Source organism: Miscanthus floridulus, chromosome 10, assembly GCF_019320115.1.
Source record: "Miscanthus floridulus cultivar M001 chromosome 10, ASM1932011v1, whole genome shotgun sequence".
Lineage (NCBI taxonomy): Eukaryota > Viridiplantae > Streptophyta > Magnoliopsida > Poales > Poaceae > Miscanthus > Miscanthus floridulus.
Window position 1 is genome coordinate 14412472 of NC_089589.1, and position 11447 is coordinate 14423918.

At 56.0% G+C, this 11447-nt stretch overlaps 1 protein-coding gene across 1 annotated transcript; it reads left to right on the top strand.

Moving 5' to 3' along the window:
- The first annotated feature begins 280 nt into the window (after positions 1–280).
- Positions 281–964, top strand: LOC136488047 (E3 ubiquitin-protein ligase CIP8-like). Its single transcript, XM_066485100.1, has one exon. The coding sequence runs from the start codon at positions 281–283 to the stop codon at positions 962–964; it is 684 nt and encodes a 227-aa protein (XP_066341197.1).
- The last annotated feature ends 10483 nt before the right edge of the window (positions 965–11447 follow it).

Consider the following 11447-nt stretch of genomic DNA (forward strand, 5'->3'; position numbering starts at 1 on the left):
GTGGGCTGCTTATACGGCCCATTACAGAACTCGGAAGCACTATTCGCTCGGAAATCGTATTCACAACTGCTGCGCTATGGTTCCTGAATCCTGATCTAACCGAGTCCGAGTGGCCCGCGAACTGGACACCGACTCGACCAGTACCTGCAGCTAACCAGGGCACAGCACAGGAGATATAAGCATCCAACGCCCTCCGTCCATCCATCCATCCGTCCCTCCGTCCTAGGTTTAGGTTTGCGCTGTTCTCCACCAGCCCTAGCAGCTGGCCGCTGACGAAGCCATGGACATGGCCCTTACCGCTGACGAAGCCATGGAGATGGAGCGCTTCCTGACCTTCACCATCGACAATGGGGTGGATTTGGCGCAGTCCGCTGGCGGCTCTTTGATCTGGCTTCCTCAGCTTCTATCCGGGCAGCACAATTTGGAAGAAGAAGAAGATGAAGCGGCAGAGTTTTTCGACCGAGCCAGCGACGACGACGGCCAAGACGACGACGACGACGACGGCGTGGCGTACCAGTCTGACCCGGAGTTTGGTTACCCAACCGAGGAGACCGTTCAGGGTCAGGGCAACAACTACATCAACACTGTGGTGATTCTCAATCTCCTGGCACAGCAGCTGGAGGTCGATTTCGAAACTGTCCTACATGATCTTGTCTTTGGAGATGGAGCGTATTACGACGACGGCGGCGCCGGGCTACTAGGTGCGTTCGTCGTCCCCGAGTCCGACGCGGCGGTCGCCGGCCTGGAGAAGCAAGCCTTCCACACCACGGCGGAAGGGTGCGGCGTCACAGGGTGTGCGATCTGCTTGGAGGGATTCGAGGACGGCGAGGAGGTCACCGTCATGCCGTGCTCCCGCGGGCACGAGTTCCACCCCGGGTGCATCACCGAGTGGTTGGGGCAGAGCAACACGTGCCCTCTCTGCCGCCACGCTCTGCCTACAGACGTTGACGATGACGACCCTTAATTCCTAAGGTTTTGCACTGTTCGTTTGTCGAAGATGCGGCGTCGCATATAATTCTCGATCGAGTCTTGCGAATTCCATGAACAGTTCGTGCTTGAGCAAATGAACCCAAGTGCAGTGGCACCTGGCACTGCAACATTGCTGACGGCAGCTCTGACCTGCTTTTTTGTCCACAAAGCGCAAAGAGACTTACCAGAGGTAGCTACGAGGGCGACTCGCAGCACAAATAGATCGATCTGTTTAGGGCATCAAGCTGGCCGGAAGGGGGGATGAAAAACCTCTGGGGCAAGCATAAAATATGTAATCATGTAACTTCTTCTAGGTTATGTATAATGTTGGTTCTTAAGTTCTTTAGCCTGTACGTGCATGCAACCCTTTGTATTACGGGAAGTACTGATAGTAGTAGTCATTTTAGAAAAGCGTGAAGTTTTCCAGCCTCACATGAGTTCACAACACTGAATTTTAATGCTTTATATCATGCAAACAGGAAAAATATCACCAAAACCATATCACTACTAAAAAATATTTTCACAACATTACATTTTCATCACTTATGATAAAAGCAATGGTGGTGAAAATGAATTTTTATTACCACCGTTGGATCGTGACATGAGCCATTGGTGAAAATGGCCCATGACCCATAAAAGCAACATCGGCCACATGACACTCCATGCCTCTTCGCAATTGCACACTCCCTCTCTCTTCCTCCACAACAGTGGCGGAGCATGAAGGCAATTTTTTTTGCATGTGTGTGGGGAGCATTTTTTTTTCGCTTCCGTGCCTAGGCATGTATTCACTACCGGAAACAGTGAGTTTGCCGTGTGTCACAGGCACTCGGCAAAGACAAAAAAACACTCGGCAAAAGATTTGTCGAGTGTAACACTCGACAAACAGCACACAACATCTACAGTGTCGGTGTCGGTGCGAAAAGTGACCAACAAGTAAATATTTGTAGTTTTGCCGTACGTTGTGATCGGACGTGGCCTAGCACTCAATGACACACGGTTTATACTGGTTCAGGCAACGTGCCCTACGTCCAATTTAAGTCAAACGGTGACTTTATTCCTGAGCCCAGGTGCTTGAAGTTTGTTGTGAGGTTACAAACGAGTGGGAGTAAGATGGGGGTATCAAAGGTCCGGTCAGACTCCGGACCGAAGGGCCGAGAGTGACAGGAGCTTCGACGTGCGCTAAGTGTTCGAACATATGCTCTGTTTGGCTTTGAAGTGTCCAAAGCTAGCAGAGAGTATTGTAATGATCCGTCTGTTGTTCGTTGTTGGTTGTTCGAATCGTCTGAATCGATCATCCTCGTTTTGGAGAGAGCGCATCCCCTTTTATAGATGAAGGGGATGGCTTTACAAGAGAGAGAGTGTGTGAGAGAGAAAGAGAGTGTGTGTGCTACCTAGTCTTGTTGCCCATGCCGTCGGGTACAAGACGGTTTGTCAGCGCCCACAACACTGTTGTCGCTCAGATACATGTGGTAGGCTCCATCGTCTTCTTCTGGTATGGCAAATGTCGGCACCTACCATACTGTAGGATAAATGTCGGCGCCCACAACACTGTTCATGTTCTGACATGTCTAGAAGGTTACGGTGCATCCTTCTGACACGGCCTGACAGTATTGTCCTGCAGGTGTGCAGGGTAAGGTCCTCGGTATCGTGGTTGACTTGAGAGCCTTGCCTTACTTGCTCCGCCTGATTCTTTGGGTTCTTACCGAGCGGGCGTCCCCGTTCGGTCGTTTCCCAGTTGGCTCCGACCGCGTTGGTCGGAGAAAAGCTATAAGCAGAGGTTCAGTGTACTTCCAGTCGGAGAGGCGGACCGGAGTCAGAAACGAGCGCCGTCCTCCTTGGCCAGGCCTTTCGGTCGGAGAGGTGGGCCGGAGTTGGAAGCGAGCGTCGTTCCTCCTTGGCCAAGCCTTCCGGTCAGAGAGGCGGGCCAAAGTCAGAAGCGAGCATCATTCCTCCTTGGCTAGGCCTTTCGGTCGGAGAGGCGGGCCGAAGTCAAAAGCGAGCGTCGTTCCTCCTTGGCCAGGCCTTCCGATCGGAGAGGCGGGCTGGAGTCGGAAGCGAGCGTCGTTCCTCCTTGGCCAGACCTTCCAGTCAGAGACTAGATTGCCCTTCTGGCCTGTCGTTAGATTTTTGGGCTGGCCCAGGAGTTGCACGTCATTTGCAACGTCGTCTGCTGGGCCGAGCTTTTGCTAGGAAGTAGGTCCGTGAGGGACCCCAGGTTTATGAACCCGACAGGAGCCCCCGAGTCCCTGGGCGATTCGGGTAGAATCGTTTAGGGGATTTTTGTTTTGACAGCGGGTGCGCTCGCGTGTAGCCCCCGAGCCCCTGGGTGATTCAGGTTGAATTGTCTGGGGGTTTTTTCGTTTTGCCAGTGAGGGAATTTTTGTTTTGACAGTGGGTGCGCGCGAGCACACCCGCGGTTGTAGCCCCCGAGCCCCTGGGTGATTCGGGTAGAATCGTCTGGGGGGTTTTCGTTTTGCCAGCGGGAGAATTTTTGTTTTGACAATGGGTGCGCGCGAGCGCACCCACGGGTGTAGCCCCCGAGCCTGCGTCCGGCTGATGAGTCGGTTGGAGGCTGAGCATCTTGGTACTCTGTCCTAGGGCCGCAGACTGTCATTCGGGGTGTTCACCCGTGTTTGTCCCGCTCGCGACCTGCATGGTCGGTTGATTTCCCGAGTCGATGTCGGGCGACCTGATCCCCTGAGCCCCGTTGGGCTTGGTAGGGGTTGGTCTAGTTCCGTGTGTTACCCCGTTTGTGGTTTCCACAACTGGAGGGGCTGAGCTAACGTTGCTTGCCTTGATGGCTCGAGCGACGCGCTCGGTGAGCTCACTAACGGGCACGTTCGAGTGGAATCCGGGTCTGTCCTTCGTGACGGGGTCGGCATAGCCCTCATGTGGCATTCCACTACTCCTTAACCCGCGTCTCGGCAGATGCCTGGGTCGTTCCAGAGACCGACCCAGGTAGCCCGCTAGCCTCCCCTCGATGGAGATTCTATGGGCATGGCTCGAGGTTAGGATCGAACGAGAAGGTTGAGATGACCCTGTCTGCTTCTGGGCAGATTGGGCGAGGGCCGCTGGGGCTCATCTACATTTTCTCCCCTAGCTCTGTTTGGCGCAAGGCGGCCTCGAGCCCTTCGCAGGCTGGCCCTCGAACCCCGGTCGGTCGTTGCTCATGTCGAATGAGGCAACTTCCGCTTCGTGACGCAACATGGAGCGTTGTGATGCATTTAACTGCATATGCGATGCTTCGGATGTATGGGATGAATGAATGAATGTGCGAATACGTGTATGAGAACGGATGAATGAATGATCATGTATTAGAAAAAAATAAAGTAAGTGGGATCGGTAGAGTTACCTTGATGACTCGAGTGACAGGCTTTGAGGAGTTTTTATCGGATATGCCCGAATAGGATCCGTGCTCATCGTTCGTGACGGAGTCGGCATGGCCCACATGGGGCGTCCCTTTGCTCCTTACCCGTCTCTCGGTATTCGCCTGAGCCATTCGATCAACTCAGGAGGCCTGTTGGTCTTTCCTCGTGACCCCTCCCGCACTGGCAGCGGTGGAAGAGAGGGGGGAGACTGGGCGCCCTGCCTCGCCTGGTAGAGGGACGCACGACTCGCCCTCCTGGTCGGAGCTATCGGGGTCAGGAGGAGATGTGGCTAGACCAGAGGCAGAAAAACCACCGGCGGGCCGTGAGGTCGAGGAGGTGGAGATCCCCTGCCCTGGTGAGGTAGGCACCAGGGTGGAGCCACCGGCCATCCTATCGTCGTAGGAGTTGGCGGTGGTCCGGTCATCGGTTGGGCCTTCCGGCGGGTTGGGGGCGACCACTGACCTGGTGTGGACCTACCCTGGCGACCTGAGGAAGGTGCGGTTCATCCTTCAGGGTGAGGAGGAGGTGCAGCTCTGGGACGTACTTGGGGGGAGAGGACTCGCGATGGACTCCGATCTCGCCCAAACCAGGGCGAGGCTCGAGGAGGCCTTGGAGCGGGTCAAGGTCATTCATCAGGCGGTGACGGTCGACCTACCCCACGTCGTAGAGGTAAGTTTTCTACGTTCATCCTTGGCTCCTTGGTCTTTCACCAGTTGTCTCAGCACGCCTGCGTCTCGCTTTGCAGGGTTTGGAGGAGATGTCGAGCCGCAAGTCCCGTTTCCTCCGAGAGGAGCATGCTCAGGAGGCCACGATGTCACGGCGGGTTGCCAAGCTCAAGCGCCAGCTGGAGTCCGCCCGCCGTGAGTCTCAAGACTGGGCGGCCGAGGCGACGGAAGCGCGGGCGGCAGAACTGCTCACGATGGAGCGGGCGAGCACCGCTGAGCGGGGACTTGATGCGGCGAAGGTCCACCAGGCGGAGACCGAGGCGGTGCTCTAGAAGCCCCTGGCAGAGACCGAGGCAGCGCTCCAGAGTTCCCTGGAGACTCTAGAGTCAGAGCGGAAGGTTCGGTCGAAGGTCAACCAGGAAGTGCTCGCACTCTGAGGCCAGATGCTTGGGACGGAGGAGTCGAATGCCCTGCTGTGCGAGCAGGTGACTCGGCAGGAGGAAGGACTCTCCATCCTTGAGAACACCTACCATGGTATATACCTGTTCTGCTTTTGGTTGATGTCTTAGCTTTTTCTTTCCCTTGCTTCTGAGCCCGTCATCCTTCTTCCAGAACTGGGCGGAAGGGTTGGGTCGATGGAGCGGGACCTGGAGACGGCCAAGGCGACAACTGGTCGGAATGCGGAGGCGCTGTCCAAGTCCCTTGAAGAGCAACGTGCTCTCGAGGGGGAGCTCGACCAGATCCACAACATCGCCCAGGTCATCGTCTCGGAGGTGTTCGGGTCGGCGCCGAGCACCAGCACGCCCGCTATCCAACTGGCGGAGGTCTCAGATAAAGTTTGGGCGCTTATTTCTGAGGGGATGTTCTACGGGATGTTGGGGGCGCTGACTTCGGTGGCGACACACCACCCAGACCTAAACTTCGCTGCCATCTGCAACGGGTATGCCACCGGCTGGAGCCCGGACGCCATCCATGCGATTGGGGGGAGCTTGCTGCCATACGCACATGATGGTGGCAGAGCAAGTTTTCGCGCAATGGGTGATGGAGGCTCGCCGTGCGAGCGCGGCTGAAGGCGCGTGCCAGGAGGACGTCGCCTAGCCTACGGATGGAGTAGAGCCTAGGTTGGAAGCGAACGTCGTCCCGCCTCCGACCGAGCCGAGTGTCGCCCAACTGTCGGAGAGCGAGCAACTCTTATCTTCGTCGATCGCGCTGACAGCCGATGCCGCCAGGCAGCCACAATAGCATGTAAAGTAGAAACATGCAATATGTGTAAGGGATAAGTTCGTGGGTGAGTCCCCGTGTAAACATTTTTGTGTATTTATGAATACATTAGTTTTGTTTTTGTGATGGAATCACTTCGTAAGGGGCAACATGTCCCATCCGTTCCTTATTTTTACCCTAGCATAGCTCTGTTTTTTTTCTTTCTTTTTTGCACCTACCCGTTTGAACCGTAGGCTGCAACCTTAAGAACTCGGGCGTGGCCCGCGAGGCTCAACTGCTCGTAATCATATGTCGTGGCGGGGTGTGATCGGTCGAAATGTTTAAAGCAAAGTTACATAAGGTAATTAAAGGAACAGACTACCCTTTCGTTCGGGTAAAAATGTATTTACCATATGATAGTAAAAAAGAGAGGTGATATCGCACCCTCGTGGAGCCCCCGAGCGACCCGGGCCGAAAGTGTTCGGGCCAGGGTGCTTTGTAGGAGCGAACATTGAATGAAAGAAAACGGTAAGACTGAATTTTTAAGGGAAGAAACGACGTAACTGTTTGATGTTCCAAGTATTGGTGAGAACATTGCCATTGTCGTCCTTCAGTCGGTAGGTGCCCGGTCGGATCACTTCGGTCACCATATAGGGTCCTTCCCAAGGTGGATAGAGTTTGTGCTTCTCCTTGGTTGATTGGGTTCTTCAGAGCACGAGGTCTCTGACCTCGAGGATCCTCCCTCTGATCTTTCTTTCATGGTACCTGCGGAGAGTTTGTTGGTATCGAGCGGAGTGGATGATGGTCGTCTCGTGGGCCTCCTCGAGCAGGTCGACTGCGTCTTGTTGAGCCTCCATGGCTGGGTCGTGGTCGAAGGCCTTCACTCTTGGGGCACCGTGGTCGAGGTCGGAGGGTAGCACTGCTTCAGCTCCGTAGGCCAGGAAGAATGGTGTGAACCCTATGGATCGGTACAGGGTCATTCTCAGGCTCCAGAGGATCGCTGGGACCTCTGCAACCCATCGCCTGGCATACTTGTTGAGTTTATCGAAGATGCATGGCTTAAGTCCTTGGAGGACCATGCCATTGGCACGCTCGACCTGACCGTTAGTACGTGGATGTCCTACTAAGGCCCCATCGATCCTGATGCCGTATCCATCATTGAAGTCTAGGAACTTCTTCCCGGTGAAGTTAATTCCATGGTCAGTGATGATACAGTTAGGAACGCCGAACCAGAATAATTTGACTGCCTCTTCTGAGCGGATGTTGGTGATGGGCTTGGCCTCTATCCACTTGGTGAATTTGTCGACTGCTATGAGCAGGTGAGTGAAGCCGCTAGGGCCCTTTTTGAGGGGCTCTACCATGTCGAGGCCCTAGACCATGAATGGCCAGGAGATGGGGATGGTTTGAAGCTCCTGTGCTGGCAAATGAGTTTGTCGACCGCCTTCTCATCGGAGGCGTGGTTCATGGTGACATCGAGCGGGTCACGGGTGGTACGGGGCTTTAGGCAGCCAAGCTTGTGGATCAGGGACTCGCAAGTTGTCCTGGAGAGGAACGCGCTGATAACGTCCGCGTCGACGACATCAGGAAGGGAGTTGCATCTTTTCGAGAACCTACGGATGTAATCCCGTAGGGACTCATTGGGCTCCTGTTGGCAACTCTTGAGGTCCTAGGAGTCCCTAGGGCAGACATACATCCCCTGAAAATTCCCAATGAAGATCATCTTGAAGTCCGCCCAGTCACGGATGCTGTCATGCGGGAGGAATTTGAGCCTCGCTCGAACGTGTTCCCCCACGTAGATGGGGAGGTATTGAATGATGAAGTGGTCATCATCCACTCCTCTGGTTTGGCAGGTGAGCCAGAAGTCTTCGAGCCATATACCGGGATTCATCTCCCCAGTATATTTGGTGATGTTGGTATGCGGTCGGAAGCGCTGTGGGAACGACGCTCTCTGGATGCGTCGACCAAAGGCCCGTGGTCCCGAGCCATCTGGGCTGGGACTCCGGTCGTCGGGTCGGCGACCATGCCTAGGGTGCGTTTCACCGCTTCCCTCGATGGTCTGGCCGGGACCCGTGCCACCTGCTCTCACCACCGCCCGATGGACATCATCATCATTCCAGGACTGACGCCGGTTGCTGATGATGCTGCGAGCATCTCGGTTCGCCCCGAGGCGTTCGCGCACAGGTGCCCGGTGCAGGGTGGGCGCCGGGTTAGGTCATGGCGTAGCTACGCCCTCCAGTTCCACACCCGGTGGCCGCAGTGGTGAGTGGATATAGCGGTTGGACTGGCGCCCCCCTTCCCCCAGTAGGGAAATAGGCCACGAGTCGGTGGCGCGACGCGGAGCTTTCCACCTGTTGAACAGCGGCGGTCTCCACCAGTGCCCGGAGGTTTCGGTGGACCGCCTGCTGCTGTGGGTCGATAGGCTCGGGGAAGGCCGCATAGAAGCATCGCCACTGCGGTGATGTTCTAGCCAGCCCGAGCGAACTGTGGGGGATCATTCCCCCGTCGATGATGTTGCGCTGAACCTGGCGGGCGTGACCCCGGGCGCCGCTCGCTGGGTTACACGCATGGGGCGCAACGTGGTGTGCCGAGCGCGTCGGCGCAAGTGGCGACTGGTTCTGCCGCCTTTGTCGTAGCTCCTCAACGTGCTCCTACGGACACACGAGGGCCTCCGCACGAGGGTCCGGAGGGGTGTGGATCTGTAGAGACTCTGGTACCACCGGCGGCTGTCCCGGAGCGTCCGCCATAGCGCACTCCTGGGACAGAGGGTGGCTAGGTGCCACGACGTCGCCGATGCTAGAGCTGTCACTCTCAACATCGTCATCCATGAGGTCGTGAAAAGAGGCAGGGGCGTAGCCCGCCATCCCCACAAATTTGGATGTCAGAGGATGCGGCGCCAGCATCCTTCGGAGCCCCCATGCGTACGCGTCACCGGGGGACGCGAGGCCGTAGGGGAACCGGTCGCATGGCGGTCGTGGCAGGGACAACGGTGTCCCTTTGGAGAATCAACGGAAGATAGTAAATAGCGAGTAAATAACAGTATGTACGTTACTTACAGCGGGGTTTGAGCCCAACGTATGCTCGGAGCGAAGCGTAGGCGCCTCATCGTTGAAGTCGCCGGGAGTCCCGGAGCCGACGGAGGGCGCCCCTCCGACGGGTGCCGGAACAAGTGCCTCCTCACGGAGGTGTAGTACGCCGAGCCTGTCGACGATGAAGTCCAGGCTTCCGAAGAGGAATGCCTAAGATGGCTTGAAGACGGGAGGAACCCACATCCCAATAGGTGGGAGCGCGGGAAACTCCAGCGAGCCAAAGCGAGTCGAATCGCTTGAGCCCGCCATGCCGAAGACGGCAGAAAGGTGGGCCATCCGATGACCAAAAGCGTGAACGTACGACGTCTTCCCCACGGCCAGCGCCAACTGTCGGTGCGAAAAGTGACCAACACATAAATATTTGTAGTTTTGCCGTACGTTGTGATCGGATGTGGCATAGCACTCAATGACACAGGGTTTATACTGGTTCAGGCAACGTGCCCTACATCCAGTTTGAGTCGGTCGGTGACTTTATTCCTGAGCCCAGGTGCTCGAAGTTTGCTGTGGGGTTACAAACGAGTGGGAGTAAGATGGGGGTATCAGAGGTTCGGTCGAACTCTGGACCGAAAGGCCGAGAGTGACGGGAGCTCTGACATGCGCTAAGTGTTCGAACGTAGACCCTGTTTGGCTTTGGAGTGTCCAAAGCTAGCAGAGAGTATCGGAATGATCCGTTTGTTGTTCGTTGTAGGTTGTTCGAATCGTCCGAATCGATCGTCCTCGTTTTGGAGAGAGCGCATCCCCTTTTATAGATGAAGGGATGGCTTTACAAGAGAGAGAGTGTGTGAGAGAAAGAGAGTGTATGTGCTATCTAGTCTTGGTACCCACGCCATCGGGTACAAGACGGTTTGTCGGCGCCCACAACACTGTTGTCGCTCAGATGCATGTGGTAGGCTCTATCATCTTCTTCTGGTATGGCAAATGTCGGCGCCTACCATACTGTAGGATAAATGTCGGCGCGCACAATACTGTTCATGTTCTGACATGTCTGGAAGGTTGCGGTATATCCTTCTGACACGGCCTGACAGTACTGTCCTGCAGGTGTGCAGGGTACGGTCCTCGGTATCGTGGTTAACTTGAGAGCCATGCCATACTTGCTCCGCCTGATTCTTTGGGTTCTTACCGAGCGGGCGTCCTCGTTCGGTCGTTTCCTAGTCGGCTCCGACCGCGCTGGTCGGAGAAAAGCTGTAAGCAGAGGTTCGGTGTACTTCCGGTCGGAGATTAAGGCCGGAGTCGGAAACGAGCGCCGTCCTCCTTGGCCAGGCCTTCCGGTCGGAGCGACGGGCCGGACTCGGAAGCGAGCGTCGTTCCTCCTTGGCCAGGCCTTTCGGTCGGAGAGGCGGGCCGAAGTCGGAAGCGAGCGTCGTTCCTCCTTGGCTAGGCCTTTCGGTCGGAGAGGCGGGCCAGAGTCGGAAGCGAGCATCATTCCTCCTCGGCCAGGCCTTTCAGTCAGAGGTTGGATCGCCCTGTCGTTAGATTTTTGAGCCAGCCCAGGAGTTGCGCGTTGTTTGCAACGTCGTCTGGTAGGCCGAGCTTTTGCTAGGAAGCAGGTCCACGAGTGACCCCGGGTTTATGAACCCGACAGTCGGCAAACGTCTCTTTGCCGAGTGTTTTCTATTGGGCACTCGACAAACACTTTGCCGAGAGCTGAAACTGACGCTCGCCGAAAAAAGTAACGCGACAGCAGCGGAGACGGTCATGGCGCAAAAATATAATATAATCAATCATGCCGTATGAGAAATATAGTTATGGATAATTTGAAAGTAAACGTCATCAAGCAAAGAAGGAATCGTTGACGTGGGGCTCAGCCAAATGCATATGCATTTGGATGCACAGCAAGAAGCAAAGCACAGCGCAGCAGCCCACAGCAGTCCCAAGTCAATATTCGTGCACGCATGCAGGAGGGAGGTTTGCCAAGCCCAGCAGCTTTGCCGGCAGAGGCATACGCAGCCACTGCTGCGTGCTGCCGATTCAGCAGCTGGCACGCCAGGCCAACCGGCCCAGTGGCTAGCCTGCCCCACGCTCAGTACGCCCAAGCAGAGTCCAGCACGCAGCACAGGCGGAGTCGACGGCGCAGGCCCAGGCCGACAAGGCCAACGTCCAGGAGCAGCGCGCAGCCCAGAACCAAGCAGCGGCGCACACACAGCAACGCCCAAGTTTTT